At 37.0% G+C, this 21,124-nt stretch overlaps 2 protein-coding genes across 2 annotated transcripts; both read left to right on the forward strand.

The window, feature by feature from the left end:
- Window positions 1–1,223: 1,223 nt before the first annotated feature.
- LOC145766483 (uncharacterized) lies at window positions 1,224–5,934 on the forward strand. The gene is made up of 6 exons (XM_082578469.1): window positions 1,224–1,338; window positions 2,386–2,499; window positions 3,037–3,189; window positions 3,613–3,821; window positions 4,561–4,712; window positions 5,674–5,934. The coding sequence occupies exons 3-6, from the start codon at window positions 3,066–3,068 to the stop codon at window positions 5,858–5,860; spliced, it is 672 nt and encodes a 223-aa protein (XP_082434595.1). The 5' UTR covers window positions 1,224–1,338; window positions 2,386–2,499; window positions 3,037–3,065; the 3' UTR covers window positions 5,861–5,934.
- Window positions 5,935–8,053: 2,119 nt separating this feature from the next.
- LOC145767098 (uncharacterized) lies at window positions 8,054–16,876 on the forward strand. The gene is made up of 8 exons (XM_082578856.1): window positions 8,054–8,390; window positions 8,986–9,128; window positions 9,745–9,858; window positions 12,905–13,018; window positions 13,531–13,683; window positions 14,123–14,331; window positions 15,593–15,744; window positions 16,631–16,876. The coding sequence occupies exons 1-8, from the start codon at window positions 8,272–8,274 to the stop codon at window positions 16,815–16,817; spliced, it is 1,191 nt and encodes a 396-aa protein (XP_082434982.1). The 5' UTR covers window positions 8,054–8,271; the 3' UTR covers window positions 16,818–16,876.
- Window positions 16,877–21,124: the final 4,248 nt, after the last annotated feature.

The raw sequence follows: 21,124 nt of genomic DNA on the forward strand, positions 1-21,124 counted from the left end.
CTTTCAATGGTTTACAAAGCAACCAGTCAACACACTGATTCAACAAAGCTGTGTAGTGTATACTGTATATAGTCGCACAGCAGAATGATCTCTATGAGAGAAATGTTACCTTGAACTTCTTTTCTCAATGCTGGATCGTCGTATGAGCTTTCAAAGCTAACGATTTATATTTTCACCACTCTATGATGGCGATCTTCTCCAGGACTACACAAAGAGGTTGATGAAGAGCAGTAGCATGTTTGGGCTCGTCGTCCAAGATGCTCTGGTTCATTTGACGGACGTCAGATATTGCAGTGTAGAGTGCTAAGCAGGAGTCACAATTTAGTACTGTTTCTTTTGAGGTCTTTGGTGTGACCAGACAGGGCATCGATCACGCCATCTACCATAGGCAATCTTTTTAACCATTACTCAAGCGACCAAGTTTGTTATTTTAATATAAAAGATTGCTTCGGGAACTAGAAGATAGACCAGGCATCCTCTTCCGAGTCACATATTCTAAACATTTCGACGAGTCCAGAAAGGCGGCAGCGGAATTTGTTGGAGCTGAACCTGAAGATTTGTGCGTAGTGGACAACATTACCACAGGCTAGTGTCGTCAAGTGATAATTCTTCGATAGAAGTCTTATAATTTGTAGGCAATTAACTTTCAAGCTCCTCTGCGTATCTATCCAATGTGTAGACAATGTCAATATGTTTCATAACTGACAAGGGTATTTTTATCTTTATACTTAGATGAATTAATTCCAGAGTTTTTGAAAACCACCAAAGTGGACATGTATAAAGAACATGTTATAAAACCCAATGCCTGCAATCTATGCATGTACCCAATGCCTGCTATGCAATGCCCAATGCCTGCAATCTATGTAACTATATGCAACATTTGATGATTTTTTTGTCTTAAACTAAACATGCTACTTGAAAGAAATAATTCGTATGTTAAAGTAGGCTATGATATTTATACGACTTTACATTGAACTATATTCGTTGTATAATTAATTCCCACTATTGCGAATCGTACCAAATGTTATCTATTCCGTTTGTTTTTAAGCTTGAACGGAAGATGATATTGCAATGGCAAAGTGTGTTCAAGTGAATAATAATGAAACTTAGATGGTTAAATGACTGCAATGATTGCACATCTTTAAAAGCTTGCCACCTGCTTGTCGAAATAACAAATCAATGCTATCTGTTAAAATAATGTGCAATCAATCGTTTTTCATTCAGGAATGAATGCAGTTCTGAGATCGTTAAAGTTTGATGCAGGGTCGGAAATTCTCCTCACCGCTCACACATATATTTCAGTTTGTAATACAGCTGCAGAAGTTGAAGAATTTTTTGGTAGGCCAAAGATGTTAGTGACTGATCTATTATTATTAGACGGGTAATCAATTTAAGTTTGAAAGTTGTATGTAGTTATAGAAATGAAAAAACATTGCAATCTTCTTTTTTGTATGAGCATCTGGGGCCGAAAAATTATCCTTTTACGAAAACCACGGCCCCCTAAACAAGGCAACGCTAAAAAAAACGAAAAACATTTTTAAAGACAAACAACTGAGAAAAAAACTAATAAAAGTAATAAGGAAAAAGGTAGCTTTGAACTCTTTGAACCTCCCTGCCAAAGTTATTGCTACGGACACTGAGCTGGCAAGAGAAGAACGACGCTACTCTTAAATGATAGTGTTTTATAATAGTTTTATTTTTTTGGTTGTGTTTGTAAGTAGGCTATATTAAATAGTCACAATGCTTATGAAAACTCATCTGGAAACTTATTTCAAAGTATGCATCTTATGCTTGTCGTAGAAAATAGAATGCAGCCGATGTTGCTAAAAACATCAGTAGCCATGGATAGCTACGTAGAGACACAGCATGATTTGTCACACTCTGCAGAATTTTCCAGATTTTGCCAATTTTTGTTAGTCCAAGCCAACTGTCTGAATGAAGTTTTCTAAAAATTATATTTTACGTTTTCTTTACTAGGTTAATTCCTAAAATTTTGGTCAGACTGTTAACCACTCGTTTCTGAGTCCGACTGGTCGTTTTTCAACTTATTTTTTTCTGTTTTTCTACTGCTTTCTTAAGGCAACAACAAGCTTTTATGACATGAGTCAGCAAAAGTAATTTGTGTACCATTTTTGAAATTAGCTTTCAGCATTGTCGATTTGACCACAAAACATGTATCTATTGCCAGTGACAAATTTTTTAGTCAAAATGTGCACACTGTGTAACAATACCCTTCCAGTGAAAATCTGATAAAAGAGGCCCTGCTGCAAAGTGTGACAACTCAAGCGCATCTCTAAGTAGCCATGCATCACTACGGGCGTGTTTCCAACTATCCGTTTCCAAGTCAATGTTCTTTGTTTTAATTTTTGTTGTGTTGAATATTAGGTTTGAAAAGGCGCTTTGTTCAGCTTCCAATACCACTGTCCAATGAAGAGCAAGTCATTGAGCTTTACGAAAAGCATTTTTAGGAGAATCCGAACATAAAGATTGCCGTAATTGGTAAGCAAGCAATAGGTTACGAGACTTTTGTCATACTTTTTGCAGGTCAAATTTAGTTTCTCAAAATAAACCTCTTTAAAGCTTGGGAACTTAAGTTAAATTGTTAGACAGTATTTTTAGTATGGTAACATTTCACTTGTGAATAACATAACTCTGTGTTTGTCTCTATACGAGAGCAACACAGTTCAGTATTTGGAAAATTACTCTTGCTATCACTTACGTGTTCGGAGGAAGAAAAATCCTAATTATCGCTAACATCTATTCTGACATTAACTTAACTATGGTTGATTATGTCCAATATTAGACATTACGTTTTTCATCTTCAAATACACTTCTTGATAGTTATACAAAAGATTAGCACTTCTTGATTCTATACAATAGATTAGCACTTCTTGATAGCATTGTAGCCTACTGTGTGCCTGGTAAGCTACATGTAGGCTAATCACAACAAAATCCAGACTCACTATTTGAGTTTGCTTAACTTTTTTTTTGACAAAATAAATGTTTTCAAGTATCTTTTGAAATTTTTATGTCCAGATCACATTACCAGTCCTTCAGCAATCAAAATGCCCGTGGCTTCATTGGTGAAACTGTGTAAAATGTATCACGTCATTTCAGTGATAGATGGCGCTCATGCTCCTGGTCAAATAGAGTTAAACATGCAGGAAATCGGATGCGATTTCTACATGGGTAAGATTAGGCATAGGAAATAAACCCAATGACTTTTTTTTGTTAAAAATGTTTTACCTGCATTTACTAGCTCAACTGGGTGGTAATGCACATAAAACAAAAGGAATTAAGGTTTTAACATCATACTGAACAACTTATGGCAAATGTAGCCTATAACAAATTAACTATCAGTGATGCTCATCTTCCAATGCTTATAATTGATGGTCTTTCTTCATGTTATTGTTACGCCAAATTCTCTAATCACTATTTTGTTTTAGATTAGTACCTCATTGCAAGCAGTAAAATATGCTTCAATAAAGGCCTTCTATATTTTTCAAGATAAAATGATTGTCTTTTCTACTTGTGAGGTAGTTTTCCGATGACATCTCTAAATGTCACAAATGTAGGCCTACAGTTTTTATCAAGTAAAATATTATTGTTTAGGAACTTTTTATAAGTGGGCTTACGCTTGTGTCGCAAGTGCTTTTTTATGGGTATCTCCAAAATACAAAGGTAGAATTCAATCTGCTATTACGTATTCCCCCGGCAATGCATCCTTACAAGAGCAGTTTGCTTATTTGGGCGCGCGGGACTATACACCATTGTACACGGTGCCTGCGGCGTTGGAGTTTTACAGCATGATTGGAGGTTTGGTAAGTTTAGCTATGTCTTTAAGGGACTGCACTGTTTTAGGTGAAATATAATGCCGGCAACTGTGCTTGGTGGTATTTCTATAAAGGTTGAGCTGACACTGTTTGTTTTGTAAAACGCTGAGAGCAACGCATGTCGTGTCAGAAGCACCGCGATAAAGCAAAAAGCACACGTTATTCTTATTAGCATAATTATGCAAAAACAATTTGTAAATTTTGTCCGTGATTTCAATTCAGGTTTTATGTGAATTGCAAATTGATTTTTGGGGGCTGTTTATCGGGTCAAAAAAATGCAAATTTAGTTTACGTTTGAAGCAGAAGTTTGTTACACAGTGACCTAAACAACAAAATAATGAGCCTGCATAATGTTGAAAATTTAAAATATCTAATTCCAATTAAAAAAACAAACTCTCAAATAATCATAAAATAATTCCTTGCAGTATTGTAGCCCATTATGCACGGCAAGCTTCATATTTGAAAGGTTAAAGAGATACACTACTATGGGGGCAACTACTTCTACACTTACATAGTAGCAGCTCTCCGGACTTTTTTCTTTTTAAGATAGTAATGGTTTGTGTTTTTCCATTGTCCAATGTAATCTCACGTTCAACAGTTGCATTATATAAACGTTACAATAACGTCATCACCTTGTGACGGTTTTTTGTTGCTCCTTTTCGTTGCAGGGTGAGTAAATTTTCACCAATGCTTTTTCTTGGTGATGAAGTTTTATTGTGATTTCTAGAAAACCATCGTAGAGTACTCTAGCTCTTTAGTGGAGTGGGCACAAAAGATGCTGTGTGAAGCTTTAGAAACATCTCCTCTTGACATACCTAGCACCATGAGAGCCCCTTGCATGGCTATCACCAGTCTTCCTCCTGCTCCATCTGAGATTAAGTAAGTTTGAATTCGCTGCAACATCAAGACCTTGATCTTACAAGCAACTACAGTAGTGACTTGGTCTGAGTGAATTATTCAAAACAGACATTCTAAATTAACCTATCAATGAAAAAGTGCGGTAGGATAGCATAGCAGCCAAGACGTTTGATCTCTAACTGCGTAATCTTGATGCGACTCTTGGCTTAAGCCAGCCGATTTTAGAAGAAACATCACTCCCCTCTATCTAGGATACAGAAAACAGTGCGAAAGTATTTGATGAAAGAAAGGTGCCTAGAAAAAGATGCAGGCTATCCTCTCTCGTCAGTGCCGAGGGGTTATTGAGAACTTATTAAATGTGGTGATTTGCATATAACAGCCCACATAATCAAAGATTGCCCGCGGTACAGACCAGCACTGTAGGGTATAGAAGGCCTAGTATCCATTGATGATGACACCAGATTAACCGACGGGTGCCCTGATGTATAGCGACAATACGGGAGAAGAAGGAAATTGAGAATCTTCATCTCCCGTGGCTCGAAATTAAGTATGTGACCCCTTATACTTACACGAAGTGAGTTGACAATTTATTCAAATGAATTGTAAAATTTGTTTAAGCTTACAGCAATCTTCATTGATTAATGCACTCAACGCATGACAATTAAAATTTAAAACAACCATATAGTTAGCCTACTCGTCAACTCATAAGTTCAAACTGAAAGTCATGCCAAAGCATTTTCTGGACCGAAATTATTTTGAGGGCACTATGCATAGTATAATAAATCACTTTGCTTTTGTTGACTTGGCTGCTTTTCAAATCTCATTATTGTCTCTGAAATAAGAATTTTCAGAGAATTTTCAGGCAATGTTAAATGCCGTGTGGTTGCTTGGTTGTATATGTCTGTGGCTGAAATAAGAATGTTTGTAAAAATCTGAAATCACTTTTAACTCAATTTTTATGCAGTCTGTTTCTTTTATGCAGAGATTTAGATTTTGACGAGGTCACGGTGGAAATGTTAAAACGACATTCGTTGCTGGTTGCTTTCACGGAATTCAACGGAAGGATGTGGCTTCGAATATCTGCAAACGTGTACAATGTCAAGGAAGATTATTTTAAACTTCGAGATGCGTTGATCGATTTGTACAAAGTAAAAAGTAAAACATTGTGATATACTCGTTACCAGATTGCTGCAGCAGTAAACAACTTGCCGTGAGTTTCAATAAATCTTCCAAACCAAGTGGAATAAAAACGGACGTCGTGTACTTTAGTGTATAACATCTTACCTGTTATCCGCCCGTGAGCTGTTAGCTCAGTGGTTACGCACCCGGCTCAAGATCACGCGGTTTCGGGGTGTGCGCTTGAGCAACGCATTTCAGGACTGCTCACCATTCAGCGGCATCTAGTGAATGGAATAATTCCCTGGCAACAACACTTCAACAATAGGAAAACTTTACTCCGCCAATCTCGGTAGCCGGTCCTACGTCAAGAGCCTCTACAAGTATGCGAAACTACCAGAAATAACCAATCAAAGCTTTGTCAGTCCGAGGATAAAGATTCAAAAACCAAACCAATTACCTCGCCTTGGACAAGTAAGCCAGTGGCGTACACTAGCTTGAATTTTTTATTGTTTCATTGCTCATCATGGTTTTATTTAATGCTTTGTCCTCTTTTTTTCACCATTGCAAGTTGCAACTTATTAATGTTAAATCGAGTTTACCATTAATAATACTTATGTGTAAATCGAATTTAGTGAACACGTATTTTTGTTGTTATAGATTGTTAGAGCAATTAAGTACCTATATAGCCAAAAAATTATATCTGAAGGAACAAAAAAATTATAAAACATTGAGTAGCTGGGATCGAAACTTATAATTTTTTCGCTTGCTTGAGCGTAGACGTCGCTATAGTAGCAGCGACGTCAACGGCTTGAGGACTGCGGTGCCGGTAACCTATCTTTTATTGTTTATGAGCCTCATAGGATTGTTTGAAACAGAGTTAGACGTATGCAGTCAAACTGTCAACTGAAAATAAACCGGCAGTGAACACAATGTCCTATTGACTAAGCAAATGAATAGACCACAGTAGCCTAATATGTGAACTAAACGTAACCTACAAGCAGTAGCATTCAGTTGCGTTGACAGGGGAGCCTAGGGAGTACTTTTGGACTTGGACCGAAATAATTTCAAGAGGCACGGGTAGCCTACTTGAACAAAACAACGCGCATTCTTTGGATATATATTGCGTTTTTCTTAAAAGTGTCCTAATTTGGTAACCGAGGATGTCAGTGGTAGCCTACTTGGCCCAAATTATCCTCTCAACGGCCCTGGTAAAATAAATAGTCGGTGTAATTATTCAAAAGAACGTGCAAAAAAAATCAACCAAATTCGACGTTAATACTAAGAAAAGCCTGCAAATGTTGAAGCCAGGATCAGATGAGATCCGTCAAGAGTTTAAGATATCTGATGAAGTGACAATGCTCAACAACGGACATTTTGGTCGTTTACATAACGTTGTTTCAAAGAAAAGACATGAGTAAGAAACTATAAAAGATGAGTTTATATTTGTATAGCGTTCTCACTCGCTCGCTCTAGCGAGGAAAGCAAAGTTCACCGGATGAGTACTTTTGGCAGCACTGTCTCCAATGCCACCAGAGCACAAATCGTTCAAAGTTTTAATTGGCTCGTCAGTATCGCACCACTAATTCTACCAACTTTAAGTAGATTCTGTATATTAGGCTTAGCTATATTTCTTAAATTTGCAATGAGTTACGTCTATTGTCAGCACTGAGCATTGTGAAAAGAATAATCTTTTGCTTAAGGATGTTGACAATCGTGGACTACATGATCAGATGTGGGCATCTGCTATTTTAAAGTTACGCGCTACCGCTACAACATGCAGAAAAAGCGGCACTTCTACTACTCCGATCAAAAGTAGCGCGCGCTCCCGCTATTTCTACGCACTACTTTTGTTTTGAGCTGACTCTATTTAAGTACCTTGTGAAGTTAAAATTTACCATGAAACTACTTTCAGCTGATTAATGATTACGATCGAATGCTGCAAATGAAGTGTCCTTTCCCAGACAACAAAAGCTGTCATTTTTACATTGATTCAACGAGTAGCCTAGCCTTCAATACAAGACTACTGTAGTTTGTTTAGATTTCCTTTTTCGCGTTATTATCAGAAAACGATGGGCAAATATGTTAATTTCCGTACATATGGTAGAGTGAGCTTAGTCTTATGTTTGTCATATAGGGCTCTATTACTTTAATATTACTTTAAGTTTTGTCGACAACATGCCTGAGTCAACTTGTTCAGTAGACAAGTTGTAGCTTAGTTTAGGATTGTTAAAACTTGTAGAAAACTTTCGCAGCCAATCAGTTAGCCCTATCCTTGTATCAACTTTGAAACAATCAACATTGCATCTGGTACAAATAGCAACAAGCTGTTGTTCAGCAATTCAGCAAAATGTTGCGATTGGCAACTAAAACAGCAAAACTTTATGAAAAGAATTTAATAATCATATTTTTGTAGTGTTGCCAGTTTGATTTAAAGCAAAAAGTTGCAACTGAAATCTTGCCAATGTTGAAACCAGGATCAGAAGAAATTCGTCAGGAGTTTAGAATAACTGGCGAAATTACTTTGGTCAACAATGGAGGCTTTGGTCGTCTTCCTAGTGTTGTGTCAAGGAAAAGAGCCCAGTAAGTTTTAAGTAACATCGTTGTTTCCCAGCGGCCTGTAATGATGTTGCTTGCATTGTGTGCAGCATATAATAATGCATGCATTTACGGTAGAAATGTATTTATAGTGTACTTTTATGCACAGTAGGTAGGCCTAGCGCCATAGCCTAACGCAGATATACATTGCTTTCAGTGGTTTAAAAAGCAAACAGAGTCAACACCGTGATTCAACAAAGCTGCATAGTGTGCAGTTACACAGCAGAATGATCTTTATGAGAGAAACGTGACCTTGGATTTCTTCGCTTAATGCTGGGTCGTCGTATGAGCCTTCGAAGCTATCGGTTTACATTTCTACCACTCCATGATGGCGATCTTCTCCAGGATTACACAAAGAGGTTAATGAAGAGCAGCAGCATGTTTGGTCTCATCGTCCAAGATGCTCTGGTTCATATGACGGACGTCAGATATTACAGTGTAGAGTGTTAAGCAGGTAATTTAGTTCTGGTTTTTTTGAGGTCTTTGGTGTGACCAAACAGGGCATCGATCACGCCATCTACCATAGGCAATCTTTTTAACCATTACTCACGCTACCGAGTTCGTTATTTTATTATAAAAGATTGCTTCGGGAACTAGAAGATAGACCAGGCATCCTCTTCCGAGGCACACACTCCAAACATTTCGACGAGTCCAGAAAGGCGGCAGCGGAATTTGTTGGAGCTGAACCTGAAGATTTGTGCGTAGTGGACAACATTACCACAGGCTAGTGTCGTCAAGTGATAGGCTAATTCTTCGATATAAATCTTATAATTCGTACTTAATTGACTTGCAAACTTTTCTGCGTACCTTTCCCATGTGTAGACAATCCTAGTTCTTAAGTCATAACTGATAAGGGTCTTTTTTGTTCCAAAGATGAATTAATTCCAGACTTTTTGAAAACTACCAAAGTGGACATGTATAAAGAACATGTTACAAAGCCTAATGCCTGTAGTCTATACATGTAACTATATGTAACGTTTTGACGATTTCTAATCCTCTTAAATTAAACATGCTACTTGAAAGAAATTAATTGGTATGTTAAAGTAGGCTATGATATTTATATAACTTTACAGTGAACTATATTCCTTCAATTCCTTGTATAATTAATTCCCACTATTGCGAATCGTACCAAATGTTCGCTATTCCGTTTCTTTTTAAGCTTGAACGGAAGGTGATATTGCAATGGCCAAGTGTGTTTAAGTGGATAATAATGAAACTTAGATGGTTGAATGACTGCAATGACTGCGTATCTTTAAAAGCTTACCACCTGCCTGTCGAAAGAACAAATCAACGCTATATGTCTGTTAAAATAATGTACAATCAACTGTTTTTTATTTAGGAATGAATGCAGTTCTGAGGTCGTTAAAGTTTGATGCAGGGTCGGAAATTCTCCTCACCGCTCACACATTTATTGCAGTTCGTAATACAGCTGCAGAAGTTGAAGAATTTTTTGGTAGGCCAAAGATGTTATTTACTTATCTATTATTATTAGACGGGTAATCAATTTAAGTTTGAAAGTTTTATGTACCGTAGCCTAGTTGCAGCAATGCAAAAACATTGCGATCTTCTTTTTCGTATGAGCATCTGGGCTCTGGGGCCGAGGATTTATTTTTTACGAAAACTTTGGCCCCAAAAACAAAGCAACGCTAAGAAAACAAGAACCATTTCTAAAGATAAACAACTGAGAAACTGAGCGTTGTTTTGCAGTCTACTTTTGCACTAAAATGGATTTAGTGCAAACTTGCTATAGCAAAAGAATCCGTAACATTTACTTCAAGTTCCCATGATTTTGGAAAGGTTTTGGGCTCCTAAAACCATATCGGGCCCGAATCCAAAAAAGTACCCTTTGAACCTCCCTGCCAAAGCTATTGCTGTCGTCACTATTGGTGTGTGGCTCACTATTGGTATTGGTGTGAAGAAAGTTGCTATAGCCTACCCTTACATGATAGTGTTTTATAATAGTTATTACAGTAGTTATCTTTTTTTGCTAAGGCGAAAAGATTTCCAGCATGTTGTGTTCGTAAGCAGGTTGATTAGTCACAGTGTTTATGTAAACTCATCTGGAAACTTATTTCAAAGCATTGCTTGTCTTAGAAAAAAAAGAATGGTGCCGATATTACTAAAAACATCAGTATCCATGACCAGGGGCGCCGGAACAATTTTTGACTGGAGGGGCAGGATTATGAAAATAGGGCATCACTTTTGTTGCTGAAAGGTCTTTTTTTAAGTTTTAAGATATAGCGATAATGCTCATCTATCAGCTCATTATCGAGTAATGATATAATAAGTGTCAAGTATACACAAAACAATGGCACGAAAGGGCATCATGCTATGTTATAATGATGTAACCTACTATGATAGGGGAGTCCCTCTTACAGTGCCAAGTTTTTTTAACATTTTCATAAATTTTGAAAAAAGTTGCAGAGAAACATTGAACTTTTGATTTTTATTCTACTGTATAATCTATTTCTTGGCCTATTTGTCTAAGTGCTGGGATTACTAATTTTTGTAGTTGAATGAGTTTCGCTTTTAGCAGCATGATCGTTGCTTACTTCACAGTGTAGATTCAAACGATCTGTTATAGCCTGATGCTGCGGGTTCTTTTTGGCAATATCAAATTACACTAGCTTTCGGAACACAGTTCCCTAGTCATGTGCTATGACGAATGGTGTTGAAGTCAGTGAGTGGTTTTTTAAAGTGGCTCTTTGTTTTAGCTTTGTTTTACCATTTTCTTTTTTTTTATTTCCCTTTATATCTTAAATTTTTCTGAAGGTGTTGCGACCGTGCCAATTTTTTTTCAACTCAATAACTTACTTCGGTCACAAGCACGTTTTAACGTTCGCGTTTTGTCGCTTCTACCTTTTTCTCGACCTTTGCTATGTTGACGTGTATTGTTTTGATATGATGGTCAGAAATAAAAAAAACAACTGAACTGAACTGAACTGTGCTGTTAGGCGTTATTGCTGTGAGGTTTTGTTGGATCAGTTGATTAGTAGGTTAGGTGACGTAGTTCTTCCCTTTCGGCGCGGTTGTTGTCAAGTTGCATTACACGTAAACATCTTTGTGACGTCATACACCCTGCACCTGACAAAACATGAGAAGCAAGCAAAAGAAGCTTCCAGATTTGCACGTAGCAGTAGAATGTTTTGGAAATACGTCACATAATAAAGATTTCGCAATCAGATGTCACTATAGGACAGTAACCGATAATAACATATCGCATAAGAATTCCACAATCAAAACCGTACTTTCGGACACGATACAAAATGTAGCCTGTCGTAAGGGTTCGCATTTTGATTGTGACAATCAGAAACGCAGGCAGTTTATTCATCAACGAATCGAAACAAACTCAAGACAAACATGGGACAAATAATTCTGTTTCAAAGTGAAAAAATATGAAATATTTCGAAACTACAAAACAAAATTAAAAAAGAACGAAACGAAAAAGTAGCAATATTAGCATAAAAACGACTTGCATATTCTCCAAAGCAAAAGCGTGATGATTCAGAAGTTCCAATTTAATTTTCTCGTGAAGATCCAAGTCGTACAAGTACAGAATTATCTCGTGTGGTAATGCCAGATGAAATAATTTCAAAACAAGAGGAATATGTAGACCTGGTAACACTACAAAAAAATTGTTCAGAAACTTGATAATGTAGGTAGTGAACTTCACAGCTGAAAAACACCAGCCTATTTTAAATAAACATTTCACTTTTTGTTACAGCATCATTTGACAGAGTTTTAGTGTTGCATTAGGTTGAAAGTACTCTAAGAATGCGCAATGTTTAGGTGTTTTTCAAAAGGTTTTGGGGAAGGTCCCCAAGATCCCCTTGGGTACTTCACTTTTGTCAACTCGTTGCCGGGTTTACATACATGTGTAATAGTGCTTATTCTCCAGCTCCCCCATCAAAAACAATGTTTGCTGGCTACACCCCTGGCACCAGCACACCAATACACTGACCATACACTGACAATGTATTTCATCGCAGGTGAAATTTTATTTTGTATGTTATTCGCTCTGAGGATGCGCATTGTCATGGTGCGCGAAACGTCAGTGAAGCAATAAACCATTTTGTTTGTTGTTAATTTTACTTTCAATTTCATCAGATGAACGTAGCAACTAGTGCTAGAAACGATAATTGTCCTGATGAACACCCAAACTTTTCAGTATTCAAGCAAAACTCAAATAATATTCTCCTCGCAGATTTCACTTATCATAGAAAAAGTTTGAAAAAATGAAATAACACGGTTTGCCATGTGAATTATACATCAGTGAAGTCAGTTAGGAGGCCTGCGGGGGAGGGGGAAAGCCCCAAACAACTACGACAATCACTGATAATAATACCCTTCCAGTGGAAATCTGTTAAAAGAGGCCCTGCTGCAAAGTGTGACAGATCAAGCGCATCTCTAGGTAGCCATGCATCACTACGGACATGTCTCCAACTATCTGTTTCCAAGTCAATGTTCTTTGTTTTAATTTTTGTTGTGTTGAATATTAGGTTTGAAAAGACGCTTTGTTCAGCTTCTGATACCACTGTACAATGAAGAGCAAGTCATTGAGCTTTACGAAAAGCATTTTAAGGAGAATCCGAACATAAAGATTACCGTAATTGGTACGAAAGCAATAGGCTACGAGACTTTTGTCATACTTTTTGCAGGTCAAATTTAGTTTCTCAAAAATAAATCTCTTTAAAGCTTGGGAGCTTAAAATGTTAGAGAGTATGTTTGGTATGATAACAGTTCACTTGTGAGAAACATAACTGGGTGTTCGCCTCTATACGAGAACAACACAGTTCAGTATTAGAAAAATCACTCTTGTTAATAAATAATCCAAATATCTAGTACAATCAACATGATTATTCTTATGATTTATAACTGACGTGCTCGTTGGAAGAAAAATGCTAACATCTATTCTAATCTAACTAGGCTTGATTAAGTTCGGTATATTAGACATTACGTTTTTTATCTTCAAATACACTTCTTGATGGCATTGTACTGTATGCCTTGTAGGCTAGGTGTAATCACAACAAAATCCAGACTTCGACTATTTAAGTTTGCTTAACTGTTTTTTGTTTTTTTGGACAAGCAAATGTTTTCAAGTATCTTTTGAAATGTTTATGTCCAGATCACATTACCAGTCCTTCAGCAATCAAAATGCCTGTGGCTTCATTGGTGAAGCTTTGTAAGAAGTATGACGTCATTTCAGTGATAGATGGCGCTCATGCTCCTGGTCAAATAGAGTTAAACATGAAGGAAATCGGATGCGATTTCTACATGGGTAAGATTACAGATTAGGTATAGGAAGTGAACCCACTGAATTTTTTTGTTAAAAATTTTTTACCTGCAAAGCTCAACTGGGTGGTAATGCACATAAAGCAAAAGGAATTAAGATTTTAACATCATACTGAACAACTTATGGCAAATGTAGTCTATAACAAATTAACTATCGATAATGCGCATCTTCCAATGCTTTGGTGGTCTTTCTTCTTCATGTTAGTGTTACACCAAATTCTCTAAACAATATTTTTGCTTTATATTAGTACCTCATTGCAAGCAGTAAAATATGCTTCAATAAAGTCTTCAATTGCATTCTATTTTTTTAGTTTTTTCAAGATAAAATCATTATATTTTCTACTTGTGAAGTAGTTTTCCGATGACATCTCTAAATGTCAAAATGTAGGCCTACAGTTTTTATCAAGTAAAGTATTATTGTTCAGGGACTTTTCATAAGTGGGCATACGCTTGTGTCGCAAGCTCTTTTTTATGGGTATCTCCAAAATACAAAGGTAGAATTCAATCTGCTATTACGTATTCCCCCGGCAATGCATCCTTACAAGAGCAGTTTGCTTATTTGGGCGCCCGGGACTATACACCATTATACACGGTGCCAGCGGCGTTGGAGTTTTACAGCAAGATTGGAGGTTTGGTAAGTTTAGCTATGTCTTTAAGGGACTGCACTGTTTTAGGTGAAATATAATGCCGGCAACTGTGCTTGGTGGTATTTCTATAAAGGTTGAGCTGACACTGTTTGTTTTGTAAAACGCTGAGAGCAACGCATGTCGTGTCAGAAGCACCGCGATAAAGCAAAAAGCACACGTTATTCTTATTAGCATAATTATGCAAAAAAATTGTAATTTTTGTCCGTGATTTTAATTTAGGTTTTATGTGAATTGCAAATTGATTATTTTGGGGGGCTGTTAATCAGGTTAAAAACCCGCAAATTTAGTTTACTTACGTTTGAAGCTGAAATTTATTTCACAGTAGCCTAAATAGCAAAATAATGAGCCTGCATAATGTTGAAAATTTAAAGTAACTTATCATCATTAAGTTCCTTCCTCTCGTCGAGGGTTGGAGGCAATGAGACGCCAAGTTTCTCTGTTTTGAGCTTTTTCTTTTGCAGTTTTGTAGTAAAGTCCTGACCAGTCTTCAATATCATTAGTCCAAATTCTTGGTGGTCTGCCCCTATTTCGTTTGCCGTTCATTTTTCCTTCTAGTAGTTGTGTTTGAATAGAATTATTGCGAATCATGTGGCCAAAATATTTCAATTTTCTTGATTTAATTGTTTGTAGAACTTCCATGTTGGTTTGTATTCTGGATAGTACATCTTTGTTTGTGACTTTATCCTTCCATGAAATTTTAAGCATTCTTCGATAAATCCACATTTCAAATGCCTCAAGTCGTTTAACCATTTGTGATGACAGTGTCCATGTTTCTGCATTGTAGAGTAGTGTAGTCCATATATAGCATTTCGCAATTCGTTTTCGAGTGTTGATGTTAATTTTGCGTGTTGTTAATGTCTTTTTCATTTTCACGAAGTTGTTTCTTGCTATTTCTATTCGTCTCAATATTTCTGTATCGCATCTGCCATTTTCTAATTCCAATTAAAAAAATTTTCTAATTCTAATTTTCTAATTCCAATTAAAGTAACTAATTCCAATTAAAAAACAAACTCTCAAATAATCATAAAATAATTTCTTGCGTATTTTATTACGCACGGTAAGCTTCAATATTTAAAAGGTTAAAACAATACATACTACTATGGAGTCAACTACTTCTACACTTACAGTAGCAGCTCTCTGGACTGGTTTATGGTGATGTGACGGCTTTTTGTTGCCACTCTTCGTTGCAGGCTGAGTAAATTTTACCAATGTTTTTTCTTGTTGATGAAGTTTTATTGTGATTTCTAGACAACCATCGTAGAGTACTCCAGCTCTTTGGTGGAGTGGGCACAAAAGATGCTGTGTGAAGCTTTAGAAACATCTCCTCTGGACATACCCAGCACCATGAGAGCCCCTTGCATGGCTATCACCAGTCTTCCTCCTGCTCCATCTGAGATTAAGTAAGTTTGAATTCGCAGCAACATAAAAATCTTGATCTTACAAGCAACTATATAGTAGTGACTTGGTCTCAGTGAATTATTCAAAACAGACATTTCAAATCAACCTATCAATAAAAAAGTGCAGTAAGATAGCATAGCACACAAGACCCTTGATTTCTAAGAATGCAATCTTGATGCGACTCTTGGCTTAAGCCGGCCGATTGTAGAAGAAATATCACTCCTCTCTATCTAGGATACAGAAAACAGTGCGGAAGTATTTGATGAAGGAAAGGTACCAAGAAAAAGAAGCAGGCCATCCTACCCTCGTTGGTGCCGAGGGCTTATTGAAAACTCATTTAGTGTATAACAGCCCACATAATCAAGGATTGCCCGCTCTACAGACCAGCACCGCAGGGTACGGAAGGCCTAGTATCCATTGATGATGACACCAGGTGGTGGGTAACCGACGGGTGCCCTGATATATAGCGACAATACGGGAGAAGAAGGAAATTGGGAACCTTCTTCTCCCGTGGCTCGAAATTAAATATGGGACCCCTAATACTTACACGAAGCGAGTTGACAACCTATTGAAATGAATTGTAAAATTTATTTAGGCTTACAGAAAACTTCATTGATTAATGCATTCAACGCATGACAATTAAAATTTAAAACTACCATAACTCCTCATCAACTCATACGTTCAAACTGAAAGATGTGCCTAAGCATTTTCTGAACCGATTAGTTTGGGGTGACTGATGTGCAATTGTGCATAGTATAATGAATCACTTTGCTTTTGTTGACTTGGCTGCTTTGCAAATCTTATTACTGTCTCTGAAACAAGAATGCTTGTAAAAAACCTGAAGTTACTTCTTACTCAATTTTTATGCAGTCTGTTTCTTTTGTGCAGAGATTTAGATTTTGACGAGGTCACGGTGGAAATGTTGAAACGACATTCGTTGCTGGTTGCTTTCACGGAATTCAACGGAAGGATGTGGCTTCGAATATCTGCAAACGTGTACAATGTCAAGGAAGATTATTTTAAACTTCGAGATGCGTTGATCGATTTGTACAAAGTAAAAAGTAAAACATTGTGATATACTCGTTACCAGATTGCTGTAGCAGTGAACAACTTGTCGTGAGGTTCAATAAAACATCCAAACCAAATGGAATAAAAAGGGACGTCGTGTATTTCAGTGTATAACATCTTACCTCGCCTAGGACAAGTAGGCCAGCGGGGTGTCCGACGTTTTTTTCGTAAACAGTTGTTCGTAAAACAATTGTTCGTAAAATTAATTCTTCGTAAAACAATTCTTCCTAAAGCATTTTTTCGTACATGCAGTTGAAATTTGATGTATACGAAGAAATGCTTTACGAAGAATTGTTTTACGGATTTCATTTTACGAACAACAGTTTACGAACAATTGTTTTACGAACAACTGTTTACGAACAATTTGCCTATAACCGGCCAGCGGTGTACGCAAGCTTGATATGAAAATTTTTTATTGTTTCATTGCTCATCATGGCTTTTTTAAATTTGTTATCCTCTTTTTTTCACCAATGTAACTTGCAACTTATTAATGGTTTATGTGTAAATCGAGTTTAGTGAACACGTATTTTTGTTGTTATAGATTTATAGAGCAATTAACCTATAGCCAAGAAATTATATGTGACAGAACAGAAAATTAAAAAAACTGAGTAGCTTGGATCGAAACTTATAATTTTTTCGCTTGCGTGAGCGTGGTCGTCGCTATGATAGCAGTGACGTTAACGGTTTGAGGACTGCGGTACCGTAGCCTATCTTTTTGTTGTTTATGAGCCTCATAGGATTGTTTGAAACAGAGTTAGACGTATGCAGTCAAACTGTCAACTGAAAATAAACCGGCAGTGAACACAATGTCCTATTGACTAAGCAAATAAATAGACCACAGTAGCCTAATATGTGAACTAAACGTAACCTACAAGCAGAAATGACGGTTTGTGAATGTGGCCGAAAAAATGTGGCCTACTTGAGGCCACATTTTTTGGATAGTTTGCGCTTGAGGCTACGCCGTAAAGTTTTCGCGGTTTTTTAGCGCATAGCGTCAACGCATACTTTTTAATGTATTTTTTTCGCTACAACACGCCAATACCTTCCAGCGCTGCTTGAAAGAATGTTTTCAATGGGCAAAGACATATTGGAACCAAAACACATCAAAATGTCAGATGAACACTTTCAGATGCTTGTGTTTCTTCGTGGAAATTCAAAATGAAACTTGTTTGTTTCGAGTGATTTATACCGTGTGATTGTTTGGCACCAAGCAAACAAAATTAGTTTACGCTATAGTGTATGCGCTGACGCCGCCAACTTTTTTTACAAGTTACGTTGACGCATACGGCGTATGGCTTTTCGAACGTTTGCGTTTACGATGACGGCGTCAATATTTTTTGTATGCGCGTACATCACTGCCTACAAGCAGTAGCATTATATCGGGATGCGCAACTACATCCGCTTTTGGCTTATCCGCAACACTAGAAGGGTTACGATTTTTTTCTGATTTACAAAATAATGTACATTTTATAGGTTATATAAGAAGAATGAAGTTGGTTTTAAAGTAATTTAAGGTTTTTAGTTGAAAACAAGCGAGCAACAAAGCGTGAAAAAAATGTCAAATTGGCAATTGACCCTTCTAATGTTGGCGGAACAACGGAGTTGCGCGTCCCGTAATCTACCGTCCCTAAGTAGCATACAGTAGCGTTGACAGGGGAGCAAAGGGAGTACTTTTGGACTTGGACCGAAATAATTTCAAGGGCCTGTAACCCTTTCAAGAGGCACGGGTACATGAACAAAACAACGCGTATTCTTTGGATATTTATTGCGTTTTTCTTGAAAATGTCTTGATTTAGGGATCGAGGATGTCATTGGTAGCCTACTTGGCCCAAATTATCCTCTCAATGGCCCTGGTAAAATAAATAGTTGGTGTAATTATTCAAAAGAACGTGCAAAAAAGTCAACCAAATTCGGCGTTAATACTAAGAAAAGCTTATGGTGTATTTATTGTCGCTCTACAACAGCTAAGGTCTTTTAGCGACAGGGCTCATATTTAATTTTATATCAAGTTGACGATGTCATCACATTATTACCCGACTTATTCTCACTGCGTATTGCAAGAAAGAACACACTTGGTACCGTTTTTGAAGTCCTTGGTTTGACCCGATCTAGAATCGATCTCAAATCTACCGGCACAGGAGCCGAAGGCGATAATCACTCGGCCACTGAGTTGGCAACTTCGACATTTATGTAAGAACAGAGAGATCTTCTGGCAATTCATGCAATGATATTTAGCACGAAGACGTGAACAACAGACCTGTATCACAGGCTTGACGTACAAGTACAAACGCAGGAAATACGTTTCAACTAAGCCTGAAACAGGAAGCTTAAAAAAACACAAACTGAACGCATACGACAACACAATTTTCAAGCTATAAAAAATTAAAGCACTAACTATTCCAATGAGATGAATAGCACTAGCAACAATCAATGTCGAAACCGCAAAGTTGTGGTAGGATTACAACGGAAACTAAAACATAAAACTTTTTCTTTACTTGAGTTTTCTAAATTTTGAGCATATGCAGAAGCCGCTTGCTACAGGTGGTGGTAAAAAGATGGCCGTTTGTTTTGAGGCTCAGTAGCCTAACAGAGAGGCACGTAACGTGACGTAAGTGAAGATTCGATCAACACAACTTCTAAGTTAGCTTAATGTCCGAGTGGTTATCGAATTCGGCTCTAGTGCTGGTAGATTTGAGATCGATTCCATCTCGGGTCATACCGAAGACTTTAAAAACTGTACTGATTGTGTTCTTTCTTGCATAACGCAGTGAAGATAAGTCGGGTAATAATGTGATAACATTGTAAATCTGATGCAAAATTAAAAATAAGTCCTGTCCACGGCCTACTAGAACACGGCCAAATATGTTGTTATTTGAGGAAATTTCTAAGAGTCTGAATTGTTACAATCATAGCAATGACAAAGCTATCATCCTCCCGTTCCCAGAAGTAAGTAAAATGAGCAATATTTGCATCTAGACATATTTTTGGCTTGTTTTGCCGGAGATTTAGATATGTATGTTAATCACAATTTATGCAATAATAATGTAAAATATGTAAGACTTTCCAACTGCATCCTGGAGGTAGTCTCATCATACAGTCGTTAGGTTTTTTGTATAGCAGGATCTTTCGCCAAAAGCCATATTTTACTTGCAAAATTAAACTTGGCGAAAAACAAAACGAACTAAAATTGAAATTGGCACATCAAATGAACAACTTACAACATAGAATCCACAAAAAATCCCTGATATTTTACATAAAACATGCAATTGCACCAAATGATACTATACCTCCAGAGTGCAGTTGGAAAGTCTTAAATATTACATTATTATTGTGTAAACTGTGCTCAACGTACATACCTAATCTCCGGTTAAACAAGCCAAACATATGTCTAGATGCAAATATTACTTATTTAACTTACTTCTGGAAATGGGAAGATGACAGGTTTGTCATTGCTATGATTGTAACAATTCAGACTCTTAGAAATTTCCTCAAATAGCAACATATTTGGCCGTGTTCTAGTAGGTTATGTCCTGTCGCTAAATGACCCTAGCAGTTGTAATGTACAGCGACAATAAGTAAAAATAAGTTATAACTTCCAAGTTGGCTGTTTTCCACTTTTCCCAAGAATTATTTGCTCATAAACTCCATTAATAAAGATCTTATTTCAGAGTGACCCGGATTATTTGGAACTTTTCCTTCAAGTTACCAAAGGCACAGCATCGTGCTCTTGGAAGGTGACAAACCAACCTTTTCCAAGTATACCTTTTTCAACTACTTTACTTATCTGTGTGAAGCAGGGTTCTCTTCATTGTTGACTATTAAAACAAAACATCGATCTTGCTTAGTTCCCAAAGACGACATGCGAGTAGCTCTTTCAACGACTGTTCCAGGAATCTCCAAAATTGTTCGTGGAAAGCAAGCACAAAAGTCTCACTGATTGACAAGCAATTATTGCGTGTCAGTTATTAATAAAAGAAAAAAATTAAACAATCTTGGGTGCTTTTATCATAGTTACTTAGAACATTTGGGTAGACATTATTTTTCACAGGACCCCGTCAAGAATAAGCTTATCTTCGGCAAATAGACAGCTTGTTTTTGATATTTACCAAGGTAAATCCACACAAAAAAGGATATTTTGCATTTCTTCGCATGGTTGAATGGACATGATGACATCACAGCGGGTCACCAAAACTGTGGGGTAAATTTTACTTTTTTCATTCGGCAAGGGGTAAACGAGACAAAAAAGGTTAAGAACCCCTGATATAGGGCATGTGAAGCAGTGTTGTATTTTTTTTAATTTTAAATTGTGAAAAA

Source organism: Aplidium turbinatum, chromosome 1, assembly GCF_918807975.1.
Source record: "Aplidium turbinatum chromosome 1, kaAplTurb1.1, whole genome shotgun sequence".
Lineage (NCBI taxonomy): Eukaryota > Metazoa > Chordata > Ascidiacea > Aplousobranchia > Polyclinidae > Aplidium > Aplidium turbinatum.

Excerpts from the sequence above, each read along its gene's own strand:
- LOC145766483 (XM_082578469.1), top strand. The coding sequence starts at position 3,066 with ATGCCCGTGGCTTCATTGGTGAAACTGTGTAAAATGTATCACGTCATT. Across the intron at positions 3,190-3,612 it reads CGGATGCGATTTCTACATGG|GAACTTTTTATAAGTGGGCT; the intron begins GTAAGATTAGGC and ends ATTATTGTTTAG. Across the intron at positions 3,822-4,560 it reads ACAGCATGATTGGAGGTTTG|AAAACCATCGTAGAGTACTC; the intron begins GTAAGTTTAGCT and ends TGTGATTTCTAG.
- LOC145767098 (XM_082578856.1), top strand. The coding sequence starts at position 8,272 with ATGTTGAAACCAGGATCAGAAGAAATTCGTCAGGAGTTTAGAATAACT. Across the intron at positions 8,391-8,985 it reads GTGTCAAGGAAAAGAGCCCA|ATTGCTTCGGGAACTAGAAG; the intron begins GTAAGTTTTAAG and ends TTATTATAAAAG. Across the intron at positions 14,332-15,592 it reads ACAGCAAGATTGGAGGTTTG|ACAACCATCGTAGAGTACTC; the intron begins GTAAGTTTAGCT and ends TGTGATTTCTAG.